Genomic DNA, 26,437 nt, shown 5'->3' on the forward strand with positions numbered 1-26,437 from the left:
CCAATGGAAAGGAGGTACCTGGTTTTGATTGAGAGGATTATATTACAATGGCACGGGTTGCACGGAGCGGAAYCGTACGACCTACTCAAAYCGAACAGTAATTTGCGCCGCTCGGTCATGTTGTCAACATTATGTCTCGTTATCTTTTCCATTAAATATATGTTAGAATTTTCAAACTCGTTTTCATTGGGAAGGCAAATACAGCGTTTCTATGAAAAGCAACCACTTAGGCAGGTGAAAACACCGAATCATACTCTGCTCCGCGTGCTTAACCGAAGAGCAGAGTTTGAGCCGACTTCGCCGTCGGCCAAAACGGGGCAGCCGTCTCGTGACCGTGAGAAAGCCAAGTTCCAAAATAAATGCAAATCACTTTTCACCCGGTAAATGGGCRCCCGGTGCAGCTTAATCGACTCTCCTCCTTGGCGTGTCCCTATTATGTCTTGCCCCTATGCGGAAACTGATTGGCTCAATTCTTTATTACAAACCATATCCGCCCGTCAAGCGATTCCCACTGGCTACATAAAATCACTGGTGGCAAATACATTAAATACAATACATCACACTGACTGTACCAAAGATGCTTTAACTATCCCTTTTATTTGTGACTGTAAAATATACAGTTCCATCTTTAACGCATTCACGTCCAGAACACATGTTTGGTGTAAAGGCATGACATTGGGTTGTCAACATACTGTGCATTCGGAAAGTATTCAGACCCCTTGACTTTTKCCACATTTATTTCTAAAATCAATTACACAGTTTCTCACCAATCTACACAAAATACCTCATAATGACAAAGCAAAAGCATTTAAGAAATGTTGCACATTTTATATAAGTATTCATACCTTTTACTCAGTACTTTGCTTTAGCACCTTTGGCAGCAATTACAGCCTCAAGTCTTTTTAGGTATGACGCTACAAGCTTGGCACACCTGTATTTGGGGAGTTTCTCCCATTCTTCTCTGCAGATCGTCTCAAGCTCTGTCAGGTTGGACGGGGAGTGTCACTGCACAGCTTTTTTCAGGTCTCTCCAKGGATGTTCAATTGGGTTCAAGTACAGACTCTGGCTGGGACACAAGGACATTCAGAGACTWGTCCCAAAGCCACTCCTGGAGTTGTCTAGGCTGTCTGCTTAGGGTTGTTGTCCTGTTGGAAGGTGAACCTTTGCCCCAGTCGSAGGTCCTGAGTGCTCTGGAGTAGGTTTTCATTAAGGATCCATCTGTACTTTGCTCCGTTCATCTTTCCCTCGATCCTGACTAGTCTCCCAGTCCCTGCCGCTGAAAAAAAAATCCTGACAACATGTTGCTACCACCATGCTTCACCGTAGGGATGGTGCCAGGTTTCCTCCAGACGTGACGCTTGGCATTCAAGCCAAAGAGTTAAATCTTGGTTTCCTCAGACCAGAGAATCTTGTTTCTCATGGTCAGAGAGCCTTTAGGTGCCTTTTGGCAAACTCCAAAAGGGCTGTCATGTGCCTTTTACTGAGGAGTGGCTTCTGTCTGGCCTGATTGGAGGTGCTGCAGACATGGTTGTCCTTCTGGAAGGTTCTTCCAATGCCACAGAGGAACTCTGGAGCTCTGTCAGAGTGACCATCGAGTTCTTGGTCAACTCCCTGACCAAGGCCCCCCATCTCCCCCAATTKCTCAGTTTGGCCGAGCGGCCAGCTCTAGGAAGAGTCTTGTTGGTTCCAAACTTCTTCCATTTAAGAATGATGGAGGCCACTGTGTTCTTGGGGACCTTCAATGCTGCAGAAATGTTTTGGTACCCTTCCCCAGATCTGTGCCTCACCACAATCCTGGCTCGGAGCTCAACGGACAATTCCTTCAACCTAATGGCTTGGTTTTTGCTCTGACRTGCACTGTCAACTGTGGTACTTTATATAGACAGGTGTGCRCCTTTCCAAATCAYGTCCAATCAATTGAATTTAGCACAGGTGGACTCCAATCAAGTTGTAGAAACATCAAGGATAATCAATGGAAACAGGATGCACCTGAGCTCAATTTCGAGTCTCATAGCAAAGGGTCTGCATACTTAAGTAAATAAGGTATGTTTTTTTATATAAATTAKCAAACATTTCTAAAAAMCAGTTTTTGCTTTGTCATTATGGGATAGTGTGTAGATTTGAGGACATATTTTATTTTTTTGCGTTTTAGAATAAGGCTGTTACGTAACTACAATGTGGAAAAAGGAAGGKGTCTGAATCCTTCCCGAAGGCACTGTAGTTAGTAGTGTCCAGACAGGCCACATTGGCCAAATGTTACAATTGTCATAATCTATCATACTTCCAATGTCAAAGTTGGATTTGAGAAAACGTTTAAAAATATATATATAAAAATTTAAAAAACTTCAGCATATGTATTTTGAAATATATTTGACTTAAATTGTTTAAAAGCAACCACTATTTTTATTTGACCCGTTCTAAGCCCAATGCCAAATATATGATTCAAAAGGTAAAAATATATGAACAGTTATTGCATGTGATTTGTAGCGAATATTGACTTAAGTAATCTGTGCCGTCTGCGGTGGATGTTTTTGGTTGTATCAAAACACCAAGTCGCCAGACAGACAGGACCCTATCATGGCTGTTTATGTTAAATATTATGTAGAGTACTATGCACGACATCACCATGGAGAGGAAGAGATAGGAGGAGCAAGAACTCTAAAGATGGATGGAGAGAATGTAAGGGSTGAGAGACACCCCTCGGGAGGGAGCACAGTTCCAAACCTGAATTAGCCTTGGAGATGAACAGATCACACAGAGAGGAGCAAAAGGATAGACGAGATGATTCTCCTTCACTTCAGGATTAGTTCTATACAGTGCATCGGCAATGATGGTGCTGAAGAATGGAAATATTGYTCATTCTACAGGTAATAGACTTGCTAGGCTAAGAGTTCTCATTKTCTCAATCCCCACTCTTTATTTGGCCCCTATTGGAATGTATTAGGCTCCTTATGTAACCCATTAAAAAGGGTCATACAAGGGAATTTAGGTTTAAGCACCTTCTCTTCCTTTACTGACCTTAATGAGTATTGCCTCCACCCACTTGAAGTAATCGGTTGCTGTCAAGACACCAGCTGTTGCCATTCCTGGATTTCATGAAGGGTCCGATGAGGTCCACCCCTAACATTTAAAGTGTTAAAGAGTAGATTACTTTATTCTTACMCGTATCATATAGTATACAGATTTCATATGTGTAAGAATAGTTACACAACGTGCAATACTAAAAACTACTAAAGTGATGGAATAATAATGACAAATGGCAACAATRTACTCATAGAAAACAAACAGTGAGAATTCAAGTATACACACAGAACTTCAAGTAGCATACATGTCGTTTTAGAAACACCAAAATAAAGAATAAAGCAATGTGTTAAAGTTGGTCCCCCTTTGCTGCTATAACAGCCTCCACAGGGCACTGATGTTGGTCRATTAGGCCTGGCTCGCAGTCGGTGTTCCAATTCATCCCAAAGGTGTTCGATGGGGTTGAGGTCAGGGCTCTGTGCAGGCCAGTCAAGTTCTTCCACACCAATCTCGACAAACCATTTCTGTATGGACCTCGCTTTGTGCACGGGGGCATGGTCATGGTTAAACAGGAAATGGCCTTCACTAAACTGTTGCCACAAAGTTGGAAGCACAGAAGTCTAGAATGTCATTGTATGCTGTAGCATTAAGATTTTTCTTCACTGGAACTAAGGGGCCTAGCCCGAACCATGAAAAACAGCCCCAGACCATTATTCCTCCTCCACCAACCTTTACAGTTGGCACTATGCATTCAGGCAGGTAGCATTCTCTTGGCATCCGCCAAACCCAGATTCGTCCATCGGACTGCCAGATGGTGAAGCGTGATTCATCACTCCAGAGATCGCATTTCCACTGCTCAAAAGTCCAAYTGTGGCAAGCTTTACACCACTCCAGCCAACGCTTGGCATGGTGATCTTAGGCTCGTGTGCAGCTGCTCGGCCATGGAAACCCATTTCATGAAGCTCCCRACGAACAGTTCTTGTGCTGACGTTGCTTCCAGAGGCCATTTGGAACTTGGTAGTGAGTGTTTGGCACAGAGGACAGGTGTTTTTTACCTGCTTCAGCACTCTGCTTTTTTGTGTAGATGGATAGAACACACACGTCCAGGCAATCTATATACCAAACATTATTAAGATCTGATMCTTTGAACATGTATTCACATGACTTGATTAATGAAACGTAGTACAATACCAAAAACTCACATTGTATACATAGGCTTTGACCGATACTTTTTTTCTCTTCTTCAAATGATCCATCAGTAAGCTCAGAGAACAAGTGTACCAAAGGACATTTAAAAATGTCTGTTATGGACATGAATGGGTTAAGTTGAGGCTTTGCAATACAATAAATCCTACATCTCTCTGTTCACATATAACAAACGAAACGCTGCACAAATAGCTGAGGCATAAGTAGCACAGAATGTCAGAAGACTAGGGTAAACACTGCTGACAAAACAGGAATGTGATGTGATCCATTTAATCCAAAATTGTGTCAATTTACTGAATCAATGTATTCTTGAGTCCTTCCAGATAACAGATAAGTATGACTCCAGCTCAAGAGCTCATCCCACCTGCAGTAAATGCAAACTACAGTACAACACAGTACACGAGAGACCTCTAGGGGATGGAAAAAAACAGTGCACCAATTGTTTAATTTTTTAAGCTGTACTAGCCTTTCTACATTTGTTCATGGGCAGAAGTACAGCCTTGTTTTTGTTGTCAAATCTCCATGTGATATACCAGAAAATTTGTCTTGCAGGTCRAGGGAAATTACTGATCTTCAAAACATGAGACTTAAGATTTCCTCAAATGTTGCATGTTATCCTATAAGGAAATTCCTAAAAAAAAAATATATATCATGCAACAGAAAAACGGTGCTTTATCACACATTCTTTTTGAACAAATAAGTCCAGTTTTTATTATTATGGTTGATAATGCAGCAGTGGCTCTTCCGCCTGAACAATGATAAATAAAACACTGACAAAATTGTTTTTTTGTTTAGGTTTCCTCAAGACACCGTGAAAGAAATAACCAAATTATCATTCCACACATTTAGATTTTCCTTGACCAATGTCCATACTCAATAGAATGTTTTTCCACTTTAAAAAAAAAGTCATCCAATGAGAACCTGAAGGGTGGCAGTGTTCTCCCCYGTCCATGGCTCTCAGGAGTAACTTGACGTTTTGCTGCCTACATCATCCTCCTGCGTTCCCATACTCTGAAACACACAATGTGATGCTAATCATTAGCAATAATTTCTATACTAATAACTGGAAGACCAGATGTTTGATATAGCTACTTCATATGTCTGAGAATGGAATAAAAAAATAAAACACAAACCCTCAAACACCTGAATTTCAAATATACTCCTCTTGGAAAACCTCTAGAGGAGCCTAAAAAAACTGAACAGTTGCTTCTTACCTTCTGCACAAACTGCGGGTTTACTGTGATTTCTTGATCCATGGACTTTAGTTTCTCATCCARCTCTATACACTTCAGCATCTGTGAAGGACACAGAACAAGGCATTTACTTCACTAAAACATTACCAAAAGAGATACGCCATTGTACCTCAGTTATTTTCMTACAAGGATAGATAATCAACACTGCTATTCTCTTACCTCTTGGTCAATTTTGTGAAGCATTGCGGGGTTGTTGTATTTCTCCGGGTTGTCATGGAAACAGACCATGCCATCCCTTTTGGTTGATACTGGCATAGATCTCGCCATCTTCAATCTGTAAGGAACAGAAAACATAACCAATGGAAAAATCAAATCAGGTGAAGGCCATTTTCTTTCATACATTCAAAAGTGAGTGTTCTTAGGAGTACTGAGATACAGCATGCCTTTCTCCTGCCGTCGCGTTGGCTTACCATGTGCAAAACATACTTTCCGCCTCCTGGCCCCTGACAGCTGCACTCGACTTGCCATGCTGCTGCAAGGACAGCGTCAAGAAAGTCTGCAAAAATAGAACGGTGTTCATATACAATCTGACCATTTGCTTTAAATACTTTGTTTACACCCTGGTAACAGGGTGAAGATAGGGATGTGGAAGGTTCATTTGAGGTGAAGGACATACGGTATATTTTGAATATAGCTGAATGCAGACAGAGGGATATTAGGGATGAGAATGGTATTTGGGGTAAAGTGAGGTATTTGAGGTGAGCGGGACTATTGGTAGACATATTAGGAGGGAGGTATATGTGAGGTAGGGGACATATTTGAGTTTAGGAAGATACATGAGCTAAATGGGTATATAGTTGAGGTAAAAGACTAAGTCCATTTGAGGTTGTGGGAGGATAATTTGGGCTGATTGATAAAGTCAAATTTTATTGTCGTGTATACAGTTGAAGTCGGAAGATGACATACACCTTAGCCAAAATACATTTAAACTCAGTTTTTCACAATTCCTGACATTTAATCCTAGTAAAAATTCCCTGTCTTAGGTTAGTTAGGATCACCACTTTATTTTAAGAATGTGAAATGTCAGAATAATACTAGAGAGAAATGATTTATTTCAGCTTTTATTTCTTTCATCACATCCCCAGTGGGTCAGAAGTTTACATACACTCAATTAGTATTTGTAGCATTGCCTTTAAATTGTTTAACTTGGGTCAAACGTATCAGGTAGCCTTCCACAAGCTTCCCACAATAAGTTGGGTGAATTTTGGCACATTCCTCCTGACAGAGCTGGTGTAACTGAGTCAGGTTTGTAGGCATCCTTGCTCACACATGCTTTTCAGTTCTGCCCATACAGTTTCTATGGATTGAGGTCAGGGCTTGTGATGGCCACCCATAACCTTGACTTTGTTGTCCTTAAGACATTTTGCCACTACTTTGGAAGTATGCTTGGGGTCATTGTCCATTTGGAAAGACCCATTTGCGACCAAGCTTTAACTTCCTGACTGATGTCTTGAAATGTTGCTTCAATATATCCCCATAATTGTCCTCCCTCATGATGCCATCTATTTTGTGAAGTGCACCAGCCCTCCTGCAGCAAAGCACCCCCACAACATGATGCTGCCACCCCTGTGCTTCACGGTTGGGATGGTGTTCTTCGGCATGCAAGCCTCCCCTTCTTCCTCCAAACAAAACGATGGTCATTATGGCCAAACAGTTCTATTTTTGTTTCATCAGACCAGAGGACATTTCTCCAAAAAGTATGATCTTTGTCCCCATGTGCAGTTGCAAACCGTAGTCTGGCTTTTTTATGGCGGTTTTGGGGCAGTGGCTTCTTCTTTGCTGAGCAGCCTTTCAGGTTATGTCTGATATAGGACTCGTTTTACTGTGGATATAGATACTTTCGTACCGTTCCTCAGCATCTTCACAAGGTCCTTTGCTGTTGTTCTGGGATTGATGTGCCACTTTTCACACCAAAGTATGTTCATCTCTAGGAAACAGAACGCGTCTCCTTCTCTGAGCGGTATGGGCGGCTGCGTGGTCCCATGGTGTTTATACTTGCGTACTATTGTTTGTAAATGGAACGTGGCACCTTCAGGCGTTTGGAAATTTCTCCCAAGATGAACCAGACTTGTGGAGGTCTAAAAAATGTTTTCTGAGGTCTTGGCTGATTCTTTTGATTTTCCCATGATGTCAAGCAAAGAGGCACTGAGTTTGAAGGTAGCCTTCAAACTCTGACCCACTGGAATTTGATAGTGAATTAAAGGAAATAATCTGTCTGTAAACAATTGTTGGAAAAATTACTTAGTAGATGTCCTAACCGACTTGCCATAATCATTGTTAACAAGAAATTTGTGGTGGTGAAAAACAAGTTAATGACTCCAACCTAAGTGCATGTAAACTTCCGACTTCAACTGTATATGAATAAAAAAGTGTACAGCAGTAGTTACAATGAATTCGGAAAGATTTCAGACCCCTTGACTTTTCCACATTTTGTACGTTACAGTCTTATTCTAAAATTGATCACATATATTATATATATTTTTTTAAATCAATCAACCTACACACAATAGCCCATAATGACAAAGCAAAAACTGTTAAAAATTTCTGCAAATGTATAAAAAATGAAATACCTTACTTACATAAGTACTCAAACGCTTTGCTATGAGACTCAAACATGAGGTCAGGTGCACCCTGTTTCCATTGACCATCCTTGAGATGTTCTTTACAACTTGATTGGAGTCCACCTGTGGTAAATTCAATTGATTGGACATGATTTGGAAAGGCGTGGTGTGTCTATGTAAGGTCCCACAGTTGACAGTGCATGTCAGAGCAAAAACCAGCCAAGAGGTGGAAGGAATTGTCCGTAGAGCTCCCAGACAGGATTGTGTCGAGGTACAGATCGGGGAAGGGTACCCAAACATGTCTGCAGCATTGAAGGTCCCCAAGAAAGCAGTGGCCTCCATCATTCTTAAAAATGGAAGAAGTCTGGAACCACCAAGACTCTTCCTAGAGCTGCCGCCCGTCCTAACTGAGCAATCGGCGGAGAGAAAGCCTTGGTCAGGGAGGTGACCAAGAACCCGACAGCCCGCTTGAAAGGACGCTGACCATGAGAAACAAGATTCTCTGGTCTGATGAAACCAGATTGAACTCTTTGGCTTGAATGCCAAGCGTCACGTCTGGAGGAAACTCGGCACCATCCCTACGGTGAAGCATGTGGTGGCAGCATCATGCTGTGGAGATGTCTTTCAGTGGCAGGGACAAGAAAGACTAGTCAGGATCAAGGGAAAGACTAGTCAGGATCAAGGAAAGATCCTTGACGCGGCTACGTCCCTTCCGTCTTCAAGAGAGCGAGAGTTGCACCCCTTCTGAAAAAACCTACACTCAATCCCTCCGATGTCAACAACTACAGACCAGTATCCCTTCTTTCTTTTCTCTCCAAAACTCTTGAACGTGCCGCCCTTGGCCAGCTCCCTGCATCTCTCTCTCAGATGACCTTCTTGACAAATCAGTCAGGTTTCAAGACTAGTCATTCAACTGGACTGCTCTTCTCTGTGTCACAGAGGCGCTCCGCGCTGCTAAGCTAACTCTCTCTCCTCTGCTCTCATCCTTCTAGACCTATCGGCTGCCTTGATACTGTGAACCATCAAGTCCTCCTCTCCACCCTCTCATGGGGCATCTCCGCCGCGCGGGCCCACCTTGGATTGCTCCTACCTGACAGGGCGCTCCTACACAGGTGGCGTGGCGAGATCTGTCTCCGCACCACGTGCTCTCACCACTGTGTCCCCCAGGGCTCTGTTCTAGGCCCTCTCCATTCTCGCATACACCAAGTCACTGTGCTCTGTCATATCCTCACATGGTCTCTCCTATCATTCGTATGCAGACGACACACAATTAATCTTCTCCTTCCCCTTCTGATAACCAGTGGCGAATCGCATCTCTGCATGTCTGGCAGACATATCAAGTGGATGACGGATCACCACCTCAAGCTGAACCTCGGCAAGACGGAGCTGCTCTTCCTCCCGGGAAGGACTGCCCGTTCCATGATCTCGCCATCACGGTTGACAAACTCCATTGTGTCCTCCTCCCAGAGTGCTAAGAAACCTTGGCGTGATCCTGGACAACACCCTGTCGTTCTCAACTAACATCAAGGCGGTGACCCGTTCCTGTAGGTTCATGCTCTACAACATTCGCAAGTACGACCCTGCCTCACACAGAAACGGTGCAGGTCCTAATCCAGGCACTTGTCATCTCCCGTCTGGATACTGCAACTCGCTGTTGGCTGGGCTCCCTGCCTGTGCCATTAAACCCCTACAACTCATCCAGAACGCGCAGCCCGTCTGGTGTTCAACCTTCCCAAGTTCTCTCACTCACCACGCTCCTCCGCTCTCTCCACTGGCTTCCAGTTGAAGCTCGCATCCGCTACAAGACCATGGTGCTTGCCTACGGAGCTGTGAGGGGAACGCACCTCCGTACCTCAGGCTCTGATCAGCCCTAACACCCAAACAAGGCACGCTTCATCACCTCTGCCTGCTCGCCTCCTACCTCTGAGAAGTACAGTTCCCGCTCAGCCCCATCAAAACTGTTCGCTGCTCTGCACCCAATGGTGGAACAAACCTCCCTCACGACGCCAGGTCAGCGGAGTCAATCACCACCTTCCGGAGACACCTAAACCCCACCTCTTAAAGAATACCTAGAGATAGGATAAAGTAATCCTTCTACCCCCCCCCTTAAAAGGTAGATGCACGATTAAAAGTTGGTTGTTCCACTGAATAGTCATCAAGTTGGAATGCACCAATTGTAAGTCCGCTCGATGGACGCGTCTGCTAAATGACTTAAATTAAATGTTGTAATGCATGGACAAAGTTACAGAGAGATCCTTGATGAAAAACCGGCTCAAGAGCGCTCGGGACCTCAGACTGCACAACACCCTACGCACATTCGGGACAAGTCTCTGAATGTCCTTGTGTGGCCCAGCCAGAGCCCGGATGTGAACCCAATCGAACATCTCTGGAGAGACYTGAAAATAGCTGTGCAGCTACACTCCCCATCCAACCTGGCAGAGCTTGAGAAGCTCTGCAGAGAAGAATGGGAGAAACTCCAAATACAGCTGTGCCAAGCTTGTAGCGTCATACCTAAGAGGACTCGAGGCTGTAATCGCTGCCAAAAGTGCTTCAACAAAGTACTGTGTAAAGGGTCTGAATACTTACGTAAATGTGATATTTCCGTTTTTTTTGTGTCATTATGGGTTATTGTGTGTAAAATCCATTTTAGAATAAGGCTGTAACGTAACAAAGTGTGAAAGTCAGGGTGTCTGAATTCCGAATGCACTGTATATAGGATGAGTCTTGACTAGAATACAGTATGTATGTATGAAGTGGGTAAAACAATATGTAAACATTATTAAAGTGACCAGTGTTCAATGACTATGTACATAGGCCAGCAGYGTCTAAGGTGCAAAGTTGAGTATCGGGTGATAGCCGGCTAGTAACAGTGACTAAAGTTCAGGGCAGGGTACTGGGCGTCGGCCGGCTAGTTGGGGACTCTAACAGTCTTATGGCCAGGAGATAGAAGCTGTTTTTCCAGGCTCTCGGTCATAGCTTTGATGCACCTGTACTGCACTCTACCTTCTTGATGGTAGCGGGGTGAACAGGCTGTGGCTCGGGTGGGKKGGGGGAAGGATATCTTGGCTAMGGGTGACATGTGGTAAGGGAAGGAAGTATACCTTTGTTAGCCTCTGGATATTCTTCTTGTAGAGGGATGACAGGCACTGCTTGACAAGGCCTGTATTGTTGTCGCGTGTGAAGGTCTCGCTGTGTTTGTTCACCTGGGTACGCAGTTCTGCWGGGTTGTTGGTGGYGTACACCTGAGCAAGCTCATGGTAGGCGTTGCTGAGAGGCTGCAGAAACAAAGCAGTAGAATATGTAATACTATGTCATATGTATAGTATATATGTATAGTACAAGAAGCACAACACTAGAATCGCTAAAGCAGTTATTTGGACTGTTCATAAAATGTAAATAAATTATTACTCTGCCATTTTCAAAGTCTTGCCCCCCTCCGTCCTTGACTCTATATAACACATGGTTGTTAGAATATTAATATCAGACAGACTGGAGTTACAGMCAGTTTAAGGAGGGCATGTCATTTTTTGAATCGTTTTCTCATTGCCCCTCCTCCCAACAGTAGGWCCTGCTCCGCTCCTTCTCCCGATAGTTGAAGGTGCAGTGCTCAGTTGATAATCACCCCGCAGATTGCCTCAAAACTGAACCTAAACCAAAACTAATTTCGCACGTCAACAGATTAAATTAAGTAAAGTGTGTTGGTGGCAAATGGGTGAGTTGATGAGCAWGGGGAAGYGAAAGATGCATAACTATGKAGTCACTAATTGTGAATGAAGAACAGACCATTCTATTGAATTCATCTATTCTAACTGTAATCCAAAAAATGCTATGTACCAGGGTTTCAGTTAGCCGGTAACAGCCGGCTTTTGGCCGATATTCTTTGTTGAAAAGCAGATAAATCAAATTGGCACTGGCCAATTATCCCAGAGAAGGAAAAAAATCCCATTGCGAAATAATGCTTTTTAACCTATTCATTGATGGAAATAACAGTTGATGGAAATACATTTGACTGGTCATGCTTATCGCTCTATAGGTGACTTTGCATAATTTTGTGCAATTAAATTGGCGCGTGTACAGTATATTCGTTATGTATCTTATTGATCACACACCTAGGCCTACAGTATACAGAGCYTTTGAGTGGAAAATCTGTCACAGCGTGAGCTGCTGCTTCAGCATCGCAAACAGCATGCATAGGCAACAGAACAGGCTTCCTCAGCACGTCACACACCACTTTGCAATGAGCTGGAGGCCGTGTGCATTTTGAAAACATACACTTCATTGTTTGAAACCTGAACATTTTACTACATATTATGAGGCATGTCTTACCTTGCTTCAAAGTAGCCTAGCCAAAATCAGATCATATCCCTGGAGGCAATTCTTTTATATCAACTTTCTTTCATTGTCCAGTAGCCAAAGGCACAATCCTAGTCAAATTAGCAACCYATGCTAGTTGTTGCATACTAGATCTCCCCTCTTTCTAAAGGATATTTTCATCTCTGTCACATGAAACCGCTCGCACATGCGGTGCRCTTTGACACCGATGTTTTCCAGYTAATTGCATTATGGAACAAACATTTGCGGTTACCCTACTGYCTTGCGCGCATTGCTGCGCTTATAATGTGAAGAAATAATCGTTTATCAACAGTTTAAGCTGAACGTTCTGATCTGTTGCATCATCTGATCTGACTTGTTAATGTAGCCTAGGTCTTCTGGTTGTACACATTTTGGATCTCTAGTCCAACAACTGTCCCAGAGTCTGTTTGGAATATGCCATTTCTTTCTCGAAAAGCTGACCAATAGAAGAGGTCAACTTTTCTACTATGGGGGATAGTAGATTGATAGGCTAGTGATTTTTCTGTTTGTTACTCRTCTTGTTGGCTGAGGAAAAGTCAATGTGGACAGTTATTCTAAYATCTTCATAGTGAGCATCAGAATTCGGTGAGAAGGACACACGCCATTGCATCCTTGACTTGCATGTTCTGTTGACACGAATTACTATATTCTAAATMKGATTTCTGTCATTCTGAGCACCAGTTACGCACCCAATGCATATGGGTCCRGKAAATTTTTCAAAATGTCCGGTAAATTAAAATGCTGCMGGTTTCCTRACGGAAACCCTGGTATGTCCYCTATATCAGTCCACCCAATCCAATCAGTCTACTCTGGTCTACTTGGAGTACACAGTGAGAGTSTGTGTAATTTACAGTGGCAAGAAGACAAAGACGAATGAATGCACATTCGCGACAAGATCTGAATGAAAACGACTCAGACGGCGGGGGAAGAAATTAATCATGACATCTCTGATGATTATTCTTCTGATTCTGAGGCTCAGCCTGAACCTTCACCGCCGAGGCCGAATCGTAAAAAAAGCCAGAAYAGTGAGCAATGAGCAGGTGGCTGTGCCACCACCAAATGAAAACGGTGAGACAGGAAGGGAGAGCCCTGTTTGGACAGAACAAAGCCGGTGACAATGCTACAGCCGATTATCAGCACAAAAATGTCATCACAGAGAGCAGACCCAACATTGCAAGCAAAAAACATCAGCAAAGCACTCACCAGCTTTCGTTTGTGACATGAACACCCTCCAACTGATGCCATTGCATGAAGCAGCACAACATGTAAGCACAAGCTGACAATAACTGACGATTTGTGTTTACTGCTGTCATATCAACACTTATATTCATTATAATGGGGCGGCAGGGTAGCCTAGTGGTTAGAGCGTTGGACTAATAATCGAAAGGTTGCAAGATCGAATCCCTGAGCTGACAAGGTGAAAAATCTGTTGTTCTGACCCTGAACAAGGCAGTTAACTCACTGTTCCTAGGCCGTCATTGAAAATAAGAATTTGTTCTTAACTGACTTGCTTAGTTAAATAAATGTAAAAAATAAATAATGCCATTATTGCTTTTGTGCTGATTTTCATTACTCATCAGGCACACTTATAATGATGTTTAGGCTACTGATGTTTTTATCATTTGGCCACGCGTCTTGCTGACAATGCGTCTTGGTGGTTGGTGTTACCGCGATCCAACACGTATGCTTTCTATTTCATACTTAAAAAAGGTACTCCACAAATCAAATTGATTGAACACTTGAATGTTGGTGCTTTTTGTTTTTAAATATAGCCTACAGTAACATAAACTAATGAAAATGCTATTGTGTTATTTTAATATTTTGTTTTATCTTATTCTAATGTTGCTAAGACCTTCATAAATACAACCAAATCATATTTTTTGCGATAGCATATTTATGATGTATTAATTACACTGTTAGAATGATGCAGTCAGAATGACTGCTCATTAGCTTGAAGGGGGTGGGGGGGGGTCCCTCGAGGCCCAGTGGTTCTAGTGTTCGAGATGTAATGGCACATCTAAGGATGTAAAAYATGTTTGCATCTTCACTCTCACCTTTATGAACCTCCCAACTATCTGTGATGTGTATTTGGGGAGCTGCTGCACTTTGCCGTGTAGAATCAATGAGACCAGGATGTACTTCTTATAGGCCTCCAACATGATGTGACTGACTGCCATAGCTGGAGTGGTTATTGCCTAGGGGGGGGGTCATAAGAATATCACACAATGGAATTAGAGAYGTAAACCAACTACAGCCAAGTCAATGCCATAACAGATTCAACGTCAACGCAGGGTGTCGTGTACTTGACTACTGTATGCATACACAGTATCAAAATAGTAACTTAAAAAAGGTCATGTCAAATGGTACTAAGATGAACAAATGTGTTACTAGTAGCCTGCTAAATCATTTCACTTTAATAACAACAGGAACACTAACACATCCAAAACAGCTTTAGCACACACATTTTAGATTCTCAAATAAGCCAGTACCTGTTCATAAAAATACAGTGCTCTTTCAAAGTTCTTCAGACCCGTGTAGATCATGCCGCCGTAATAGTAGTAACATAGAAAGTGCTTTGCGTCGTAGGCGCCATTCTCCTTACAGATGTCCATCATGTCAAGCTCAAGAAACGGGAGGACAGGCTTGAAGCACTTTGCTAACAAGCACAGCTGTGGATGTACACACAAAATAGTAGAGTTCATTCATGCTTAGTCTCATAGCCAAGCATCAATACATTGCAATAATCATGTAAAGTCCAAAGAGCCAGTTGACATGAAAAGGTTTACACACCTGACACAGGTCTGCATGAACTGAGGTAAGTTGGTTTGTGTTCATCTGCATTTTGTCTATTGCCTGTTTTAGAATGCCGACGCCCCTCAATGGCTGTGAAGGAAAGAGATGCATTAAACCAAATGTAACAGAGACAACAATGTGCCATGAACTCACTCCACAGCTAGCTTGAAATGTCGCCAATGGTGCCATCGAGGTTCCATTTTGGTGGCATAACTGGATAGTACGTTGCCAAGCAGGGCGATCACGTGTGCTAGCAAGGCAGAGGTCCACAGGTTTGAGCCTTGGTACAATCAGTTTACCCGGAGTTGTCCTGGCACACTGACATCTGTTTCACATACCCTCCACTGCTGTGATTACAAATAAAATATCCAAGCATGGAATTAAGAGCCAATTCTATCCTTCTTTGAAAAAACTGCTGCATTAAACTTATATAAWATAGAATGAAYCAATATGCTTTCTCATGGGTTKGCTTTTTGTTTTTGAAATCATGTAGAGTAGTAATGACATAAGCTGGGTCTTATCTTGTAAAAACACGAGTCATTTTCTCAAACAGACCACGTTAATAGACAAGTAAGTTCATGCATTAGCTCTTCTGATTGAAATGTGTTGCTCCCATTTTGGCAAGACTTACCTGTTTCCGTTCTACAAGGGCGTTTGTCAACTGATGGCAGAGGCCGGCAACTGTGGAGAGAATAATCAAATAGTGGGTTTTACAGCATTTCCCAAACTAGGGGTCACCGGATATGAAAATGGGGTCGCGAGAAACTGGGGGGGAAAATACAGAATAATTGTTCTTGGTTCATAGAATCGCGGTTACATCTAATCTCTGGTAGCCGCTAGATGCGGTTGTAATGAACAGAGCCGTTTCTGTTTTCTTCCTAMAAAATGTGGCTCTATCCTTTTGAATGGTTTATGCTACAAAATATTACAACCACATCACTGAAAGATAACACCCTCAGGAACCCGTACCCGTCTTCTGTTWCCCTCTACAATGACCACAAGCYGAGCAGGATTCATTAGAACACTAAATCATTAGGCACTAAATCAGATAGGGAAAAGAACATCAACAATGACATTATTTTCTAGACAGATCATCATACAAAACAAGAAAACATGTCACCCCCACAAATGATGCAGCGTCCACCCTTGSGCCAATTGGGATATCACACATTTCAGTTAATTACTATAGCTCCCGCATTGGGCCAATCAGTATCATTTTGTAAATGCCGGATCTCTACAAGACACAGCTGTCTGAGATATCGCGTGTGACTAATGTACAGAGACAGATCCACAGTCCTCTCCCCGATTCCATTGCGGGGGACAGTTATTGCCTGATGATCTTCTGAACATCCCAATACCTTTGATGCATTTCAGTCACTTCAAACTATGCTTCCTCAGATTGAAATACTGTCCAGAAAAATACTGTCAGACTGATTTGTAATAGACTGTCATAGACCCAATTAAAAAAGTAAATATTGGCCGTTGATTACCTCTTTTTTTTAAATTTATGTTATTTATTTATTTATTACATGGTGGGGTCGCAAGAAATGTTGACGTCAAAATTGGGTTGCAGGGCAAAAAAGTTTGGGAACCCCTGGTTTAACAGGTTCAAGCGAAATACATTTTGCCCTGATCATTTGACCTTGAAAAACATGATCCACATTGCTTAGAAAACACTTCCATCACTACAAGACGTTAACACCTTATGGAGTAAACACATCAATACAAGGCTTCTAGAAACCAAAAATAAGTTACGTTTAGACTTACAAGTGTCTGTTGCATATCGGATGTGCTCCCCATTGCAGGTACTGATAAAGAGCTGGACTTGGGAAAAGAGCGTCTCAAAGTCAGGGATGTTTGGCATGGAGAACTTCACAAACCTKTATGAAGGGAAAGTGAAAACTGTCCGTGAGTACACAAGAAAAAATGTTGTCACCGTATTAAAACAAAGAATGTCGACTGTAAAAGACAACCAGTTTCAGACAATTTTATTTTAACACCTTGATCTGTGTGATATAATTTCCTGAGTTATGAGCCTTAAATGCACATATGTACAGTAAGCAGAAACTGACAAAGTCATATCCTAGATCAGTGATTGACTTATAAAATCATTGATCAAGGATTAGATGACTGCAGAAGAGAGCAGGCTACTCACAGCACAGCCAGCACGCCCAAKGAGTGCTCCTGGATGTCCAAGGCCCCCAGTACAGTGTCCAGGTGGGACAGGTTCTTGGCCAACAGCTCCCCGCTCTTGTTGATCAGTTCACACAGCTGTGTCATCTGACCTGATATGCAACAGTAAAGACAATAGGTAAACAAACAATGCAGCACTTGATAATTGAGCCATTAGAGCTGGTTGAAGAGTACAGGTCCAAAATAAATGGGAGTTCATGTGTGAATATAGGATTAAGAGTSTATATCATAAATAGTTTAATTGACACAAGTGTTTCTCCCATTTTTAGATGGAGCCCTCCCAAACTCTACTGTCCAACAGCAGACCCACGTTACACTCATCTTACGCAGAGATGAAAGCCCATGATAGTCAGAAATAAATATTTAATAATGTTCCTCACTCATTTCTAACAGAATACAGGCTATAATAGCAAACCTCTATAAACCTCTATACCAACAAAATAACCAGAATGTCAACTGAATACACCCGCATTTGTAAATGAACGTTAATCATTTAGTAATATATATTTGTTTTAAAGATTAGAATATTGAGCACGTTTTTATAATGGAACGCGGTCTAGCTGCATAGCTCACATTCTTTGCGGCTACTAAACTTCCCCGTGGATGAAATCATCGTGGACTTGAGGTACTTGGCAACTGTAAAATATATCGGCCGGTCAAGTGTCCTGTCAAGGCCTGCACTGGGTGCATAACCAATGGRAGTATTGCATATTGCGTTACAGATGGGACTGTCGCCCAATAACATTTGACAATGGCGCTCTTCATCCAATCGCGCGTGCTTAGGGCRGAACTACCGGAAGGCATACCCCAGAAATGATTTTCTCTAACAAAAACAAAAAAGTAAGATTCTAAAACACGTATTCGTTTGCAGTGTTGTTTGAGGTACACATTAGTGTCCCGGGGTAAAAACGCATCTTTGTGAACTACTTTTTTGAGGCCTCGATCACCAAAACAATAAATTTAGCGCTGTGTTTACATGATAAAGCAAAAAGGATCTATCCAGTTTGGCTACCTAGCCTAGCTAGTTATACATGATAACAGCACAGTAACCCATTGGTTAGCATTAGCTAATAGTTCTAGCTCGTCTGAGAACTAAAACCTGTTTAGTGTCCATACCTTGTGCAGAGAGCTGCCGCACATTGTTCACGAACTGCTCCAAGGCTGAAGCCATTATTTCATCTGTCCAAAGTGGTAGCAATTCAGACTGTTTTTCATTCAAATGTCAGAAACAACTCCGTCCGTGCTGGCTGAGACAGGGGGCAACACAGCCGCCACTGAGAGAGAGAAGTATCGTGAGAMCTTCGTAAGAACAGACGGGATCTAACGAGATTTACGGTTGGAACTTTAGGCTCTTAAATTGACAGGCACAGATTTGCTAAACKCAAAATATAAATGCATCAGAAACCTAGTTATTGCTGTTTGTTACCATTTATTTCCTCCTTCGTTCGAAACGTACACCCCCTGAAAACATCTGCTGATTGTCTTTATGTTCTATCAGGAATTTTATTCATTGGGAATTTGTCTCCCTGTGCTACCACTTTAAGGATCACACACACTAGTAAACACAGGAAGTACGGTGCAGATGCTACCGGGTTGCAGGCAAAGACATTATAATATTGGAGATTTCCCACTCGCATGCAGCCGTGGCGGCCACAGGGCAGTACTGTTTTTTTGTTGTTTCTTCTCGGACTGATTCAAATCAGGACAGGGACACCAGTAACACAAGGTAAATTGAATAGCACCTGCATTTTTGACTGTATGTGCGTATGGAGTCAAGTTTACTTGTCATATTCACAGGATACACATGGTACAGTACAACAATTAAAATAATACATGAATTTTCATGTCTACAACGTTAGCCTTGTTTCAGATGTGATTTGGMAAAACAAGATTGGGGGCCCCTACAAGGGGACACTCAACGTCTTCCTGCAGCTTAGCAACGAGCCTGAGACCTCCCCTGCTCCCTTCCACAGACAATTATCAAACCACACAATAGGCCCGCACACTCCACTCTGTTAACTGTAGCTGCTTCTCAGAATCTCTTCATTGTTCTGGGGCCTCCTCATTGGATATGTCTTCCCATTGACCACACCTGTGTAGTCTTGCTAGCCAGATTCATGGCACTCATGGCTGTGTGGGAACTGGAAAGATTCTAGCACCTGTGTTCTCCAGAGCTGAAATTCGGCCTGTCCCCGAGGGCCCTCACAGTGTTCCCGAGGGCCCCCACCCCAACGACATTCATCACTGTTGCAGTTGTTAATATGTATATTATTACTCTTATTTCACTTTGTTCCCCCACCCCCTCAACAGGCTTTACTCTGCCTCCACCCTAATGGACATGTATTTATTAATCACTGCTACAGTTTGTATGGTGTATATAGTGCTATTTCTATTGTTGTTTTTATTACAATTTTCATTATTTTATTCCACTTAGTCTTGCATGTTGGAGCTCGGCACCTAAGATTTTCACTGTACCCTGCAATCTCACCTGCAAACCCTGTACATGTGACTATTAAACACTCTGAATCTGACAGATTCCTCCCTTCCCTGTTCTTTTTCTCCCTCTGCTGCATGCATACTCAGCATCTTTTGATGTAAAAAGTTAAATGTTGTAGATGTTTTCCAGTTCACACTCCATGGTACAAGAATGCCTTTTTAAACCCCACTGAGAAACTGAGGACACGTGTGTAATCTTGTTTCACGACATTGTCTTTGACTGCAGGATTTTGTACAGTAGGCGACACTTCTAAGAGTATTTGTACCAAATTTCACAGCTGCTGTGCGGYTGACAATGGTTGTGAGATGCGACGCTAACTGCTGTAGAACCAGTCCATACTGATAAGAGTCGTAAACAAGTCCAAATACAGTGCTGAAAGGCATTGGTCAAATTTGACCCTGTGCGCTAATCAATATACCGGTAGTGCTAGCTTGCTGGCTAATGCTATGCAGCAAAAGTGCCAAAGCCTGACCAATTGCAATAAAGGTTGAAACCATAAATAAATAGCCGACAGTGTCAAATAGTTAGTTACATTAGCAACGTCCCAAAATATATTTTGTTTAAATGGCACCCTATCAGTATTAGGAAAAACACTTTTTTCTCTTCTGGACTTTCGAATACTTATCTCGCGCTTCGTGAGTCTTGAAGCCATCGTTCGATCACCGACAGAAATCAGYGAAGCAAGTAAATCATGTCATTACTGCCTAAAATAGTAACGTTACGCGACAGAGGGAGGATCTTACTCCATGACCAGTTCAAGTGTATTTCCGCCAAGATGTCTTCATCCTCTGGTAAGAGACTTCGGGTTCTGGTGGACATGGATGGCGTCATTGCAGACTTCGAAGGGGGATTCCTGAAGAAATACCGGGCCAGGTACCCCAATGAACCGTACATCACCCTGGAGGACAGACGAGGATTCTGGGTGTCGTCTCAGTATGGGAACTTGAGGAGTGACCTGTGTGTAAGTAGTCCCGAACTGTGCATTCTGTCTTAAAACAGGAAATATTCATACATTCATTGTCTGTATAGTCTGTGGCGTTATGTCGCTCATTCATTTGCATCAGAAGTCCCCTGCATGTTCAAAAGGTTGCAAGAGCAGCAGCTGTCATTACATTGAATTCTGTAAATGCCAGTCACACACAGATCTGATTTATAAGAAAGTCCTTGTGCTGAGTTAACCCCTACTCACATGGTGGCTCGACAAAGTGCTTTAAATTCTGCTTTATAATGCAACCCCAGTTTCTCCAGACAGTGCTCTATTTCCACAGTATAGTCATAGCAAGCATGCATTTGATAAAGATGTCTCCCATATCCCTTTTATTGTATAATTGTATATAATACTTTCATTGTATAATGAGAGTATTAAAGTATGCCATGCATCTAGGTCCTCAGTGTCTGCCATAAATTAACACACACACAATCTGTAAAAGTCTGGATGATAAGCAGAGGCTATATTGACTGTAGGAGAAGGCCATCAGCATTTGGGAGTCAAAGGACTTCTTTATAGAGCTGGAGCCCCTTCCTGGAGGAGTGCAGGCCGTCAAGGAGATGGCTAAGATGGAGAAGTAAGTTTGAACCATAAATGGTCATTCAAACCATATCTGAACAATACCATAGCTTACGGAATATTCTTAAAATACTCACATTTATTTCAAAGACACTTGCCCTGTGAGTCAGCTGTTCAAAGAGAAGGAATTGCTGTTTTGTTTGTGTTCCCAAAGTGCTTTACAATGTTTTGACCCTCACCTAGAGACTATTTGCCATTTAGTCGTCACCCGTCAGGCTATATTCTATGGGTCATGTTAAACAAATAGGGTGGAGAAGGCGAGCAGGTGGTCCTAGAGTAGCATGGTAATCCTCTCAGGAAGGGAACTGCTATGTCATGGTGTGCTCTGCTGTATGCATTTACCGTGTTAAAATGTCATCATGCTAATAGCGCATAAACAGACCGATGCTTTTCTCCAAAGCGCCTTAGTCATCCATGCGTGCATTTTATGTATGAGTGATCCCAGGAATCGAACCCACTATGTTGGTTGTTGCAAGTGCCATGCTCTACCAACAGCTACAGAGGCCACGCTGTCTTTATAGAGGGAACCTTTGCTTTAGTGTTTCATTTTGGCCGACCTTATGTCAACAACCATATAGTAGTTAACCTCAAGCAAATGCCCTCACCACGATACAGTACATTCACAGTAACTCTGTTCCAATACTAGCCTATATCCTCATGTTAGGACATCCCCTTTGCTCACCTTTCAAAAACGGTATGTTGTAGAAAATTTACTCTGAAAACAAATTAACCCTGTTGTGTTCTTCTCCRTTTTCCAGCACAGATGTCTTTATTTGCACCAGCCCTATAAAACATTATATACACTGCCCATATGAGAAGGTAAGCTCGGAGTCAAGACAGTAATCCTTTAGGCTGGAGGCAGAGTGGTGGTTGTGGTACCTCTTTCTAACAATATTTCTGGTCTTTGCGCTCTCCCTGTTATGTGTTCAGTATGCCTGGATAGAGAAGCACCTGGGCTATGATTTCTTGGACCAGATCATCCTAACCAGAGACAAGACTGTAGTGACTGGGGACGTCCTCATAGATGACAAGCCAGACATCCTCGGTGAGTCAAGTATTTGTAGCAAAGCTGGAAAACTGCGCGTGTAAATATATGTGCATGTATTTATATGATGGTGCCATATGCATGCTAGTGTCATACATATAGGTATTTTTGGTAGTTAGTATTTGACTGTTCGATTAATCTACAAGCTTTACATGACCTTTGTGATGTGCCTCTGTTGCAGGTGTAGAGCCTAACCCAAGCTGGGAGCACATCCTATTTACTACCTGCCACAACAAGCACATACTTCCCAGCTCCAGCCACCGGCGCCTGMTCTCCTGGGCAGATGACTGGAGGGGCATCCTGGAGGACAAGAGGCTCTGAGCCCCCCTCATACACACGTCAACCTCCCCTTCTCCACCCTGATTACCTACACTGTATTGGGGTACAAAGGGTGAATACCTCCACTAATACACCACAGTCAATCTCAAACTTGAAGTTTAGGGTTCTACTGTACCTTATTTAGCCAATGTCAGAGAATATGAATCTGTTTTACCACTAGGGGGCACACATCGACTGAAGCATGATGTAGAAATACTGAAAATGATTGCACTGAAAGACCAGCAACAATATTGAGTAGAGAGTAAATGCAGAGTTTACTGTTTTGACTCACTCTTTATAGTTGTATAAGACTATTATTAGTTGTTCCTTCTACATATTTTGTTTGTATGTTGACCAGGACATTGGCCAGAGGGCCATACAGTTTTGTTTCACATGTACTGTATAGGAGTGACTCCATTTTGTAAATGTTGTGTTCCAACATTGTGCCAACATGGATCAAATTGTAGCCTATATAGTATTTTCTCAACTTAGTTTAGCTAGATTTTTWAAAGTGTTTTAAAGCATCCACCAATCCACAGGCAAGTATTGAGAATGACAGATATGACTAGGTTGCATGATAATAACTTAATGTCTACAGATTTAAAACACAGATTTAGAAAAAGTGAATATACTTTATTTAAAAKAATATATAAATTATATATCAAATGTATTATAAAGACATGCTAAACCTTCCTATTTTATTTCAAATTTTAACATTATGTAATCGATTTGCATTAGTCTTATGTGTCTTATTGTTTGAGACAAGAAAATGGTTGACTGAGAAAAAGATCAKAGCATATTACACCTCAAAGTATCCAATACGCTCAGCTGTGAATATGGTCAAGCTCTTCCATCAAAACAAATGTATTTCTTTTCATAAGTGTCTTTACAGGCCTTAAAGTATATTCACAAAGCAACCTAACGTAGCAGGCGTAGCAAGACACCTCCCCACGTTTTTCAGGGGAAACGGAAGTTTAGTTGAAGATACTGTATCCCTGAAAACCAGAAACATCCACGTGCTGCTGACTCCGCGGAGAGTGTTCACAAAGTGGTCCAGTGAAGAAGTAATACTTACACCGAGCTGAATGTCTCTAGCCTTTTGTACAATTTTTCAAAACAGTTGAAATTGGTGCTAATGTTGTTCGTTGCTAGTTCACCTATTGTGAGTATCCCTTACCCCAGTGATTCACATAGAGGGCATAGCTAGCTCTGGCCTGACGTATATAGAGGCCCACAATGGAGGTGTCATAATACCAATAAAACCTAGSGGTCAAACAGGGAAATGGTTCCAATTGTTTTTCGACCATACATTTTTCCCATAGTGGATTTTAGAAATGCTTAAAATAAGGGTTGTTTCGTGTAGGCTTACCTTGGYGTGACGTTTTGATAAACATTTAAATCTCTCTTGTACAAGGTGACTTCTATCAATATACTCGGCTCTATTTACTCTGATTCAAAAATCCTAATTAGCATCAAAGTAGACACCATGCAAAACTATAAATCCCTCCAAGCTCCTGCACGTCATCTCTAACTGATACCTTTGCTATCAGGGAATGTGTCAATTTTTAAACTTGCACAAGACAGTTCACAGAATTTTCCATTTAAAGAAATGTAGCCTATTTATTATTTACTACATTTAGCTAACATTAGATAGTTAATCCAGAGATTCTTACCTTTGCCTCGATTCGGCAGTCTAGTCCAGATCATCATGGCATTTGTTGTTCTTTATGATAGCCAGTTTAGCAGCTAATTAGCATTTCCATTTTKGGGGGTAAATTATAGGCGAATATATTGATTTAAAAATTACCTTGTCCTAGAGAGATTTTCACAATTATCAAAACGTCACGCCAGGGTAAGCCTACACGAAACACAGCCCTTATTTTAAGTGTTTCTAAAATCCCCTATGGAACAAATAAATGGTGGGGAAATTATTGGAACCATTTCCCTGTTTTATGGGTATTATGACTCATACTGTGGTACTCTATAAGGCCCTGATTCTAACTGGTTTTAGTCTAACTCTTTCAGCATGCTGTTGTATCCTCATTAGCTAGCCTCATGTGTCCCAATGCCACCTCCTTTCTTCTCCTCGTATCTCTCATGTTAATCACATTTTAAAAGCCATGGATTCTCTTGTATAGATTTTTTTACCCTTCCAAGTGTCTTTACAGTTGTCATGAAGGGAAGGAGATGTTGTCAAGACTGTTGGAACATACTGTACGTATACAGCCTAAGTGTTAAGATTGCCCTGATGATGACCCTGTCTGTGGGGTGAGTTAGGGTTAAGCGATGTGTGTCCACTGCTCAGTCAACCACTGTATCTCACRAAGTCTGTTCACTTGTCACTGCATCTTGTCAATGAATGTCTCATGTCTTTGGTGCTGGATGATATCTATGTCAATGTGTTTTTTGGAGAACAGAGAATATACTAAATGTTGTCGTTAACAGATCGAATAAAGAATGCAACATTGAAAATAGCAATATTCAATACTTTATAGATAGAATATTTTTGTATAATACATTTTATTTTATTTAACCTTYTATTTAACTAGGCAAGTCAGTTAAGAACAAATTCTTATTTACAATGACGGCCTACCCCGGCCAAACCCTAACCCGTATGATGCTGGGCRAATTGTGCGCCGTMCAATGGGTATACAACACATTAGGAACACCTTCCTAATATTGAGTTGTTTCCCCCGCCCCCCACCACCCTCAGAACAGCCTCTTCGTCAGGGMATGGACTCTACAAGGTGTCAAGCGTTCCACAGGGTTACTGGCCCATGTTGACTCCAATGCTYCCCACAGTTGTCAAGTTGGCTGGATGTGCTGTGGGTGGTAGACCGTTGTTGATACACACGGGAAACTGTTGAGTGTGAAAAACCCAGCGGCGTTGCAGTTCTTGACACAAACCAGTGTGCCTGGCACCCACTACCATACCCCGTTCAAAGGCACTTAAATAGTTTGTCTTGCCTATTCACCCTCTGAATGGCACACATACACAATCCATGTCTCAAGGCTTAAAAATCCTTCTTTAACCTATCTCCTCCCCTTCATCGACACTGATTGAAGGGGATTTAACAAGTGACATCAATAAGGGATCATAGACTGACCAGGTGTATCCAGGTGAARGCTATGTCATGGAAATAGGGAAGCAGATATTCCTAATGTTTTGTACACCTGTTAGGATCTGGGCTGCCATTCCACAGCCACCCATAGAAGGAACCACCACCACAGTGACATTTTCCTAAAAAGAAGGCAGGCCAGATTTGAAGCAAGAAATGCAGACAACGAGCCCCTAGCTGGCCCCTGGTCAATGCCTTGTGGTGACTATAGCGGCCCTGGGTCTGCAGAGGCCAAATGCGTCAGAGGCCTGAGCATTCCCACTGGGGCTTTAAAATACAGACTGAGAATTCTACGTAATGATGTTCTGGCAAGAACACAGAATGGAACTATAATGGAGGACATTCCAGCGACCAGGACTCTGTGTTTCTTATGACGGGTTGATGGGACTGTTTTTGTGTGTCTCTGTAAATACGTAGCCTTGCATGAGCGAGCCGGAATGGCTYATAGGAGCAGGAACCTGTCCTGTTTCAGTAGSATGAGGCAGCTTGATCTATAAGTACACCCCGTGGA

General features: G+C 42.3%; 2 protein-coding genes across 2 annotated transcripts; one reads left to right on the plus strand and one right to left on the minus strand.

The window, feature by feature from the left end:
* Positions 1–4,481: 4,481 nt before the first annotated feature.
* On the minus strand, positions 4,482–18,897 carry LOC111978204 (COP9 signalosome complex subunit 3-like). Its single transcript, XM_070448274.1, is given in 16 exon segments — positions 4,482–5,238; positions 5,442–5,522; positions 5,640–5,714; positions 5,716–5,754; positions 5,891–5,909; positions 5,911–5,951; positions 5,953–5,976; positions 11,143–11,316; positions 14,449–14,589; positions 14,884–15,063; positions 15,185–15,277; positions 15,819–15,868; positions 16,955–17,067; positions 17,343–17,472; positions 18,497–18,654; positions 18,807–18,897. Coding segments are annotated over 15 exon segments (1,269 nt in total). The 5' UTR covers positions 18,552–18,654; positions 18,807–18,897; the 3' UTR covers positions 4,482–5,184.
* A 1,671-nt stretch (positions 18,898–20,568) lies between these two features.
* Positions 20,569–25,281, plus strand: LOC111978203 (5'(3')-deoxyribonucleotidase, mitochondrial). The gene is made up of 5 exons (XM_024008124.2): positions 20,569–20,838; positions 21,342–21,442; positions 22,203–22,263; positions 22,375–22,489; positions 22,671–25,281. The coding sequence occupies exons 1-5, from the start codon at positions 20,569–20,571 to the stop codon at positions 22,808–22,810; spliced, it is 687 nt and encodes a 228-aa protein (XP_023863892.1). The 3' UTR covers positions 22,811–25,281.
* Positions 25,282–26,437: the final 1,156 nt, after the last annotated feature.

Source organism: Salvelinus sp. IW2-2015, linkage group LG18 (genome assembly GCF_002910315.2).
Source record: "Salvelinus sp. IW2-2015 linkage group LG18, ASM291031v2, whole genome shotgun sequence".
Taxonomy (NCBI): Eukaryota; Metazoa; Chordata; class Actinopteri; order Salmoniformes; family Salmonidae; genus Salvelinus; species Salvelinus sp. IW2-2015.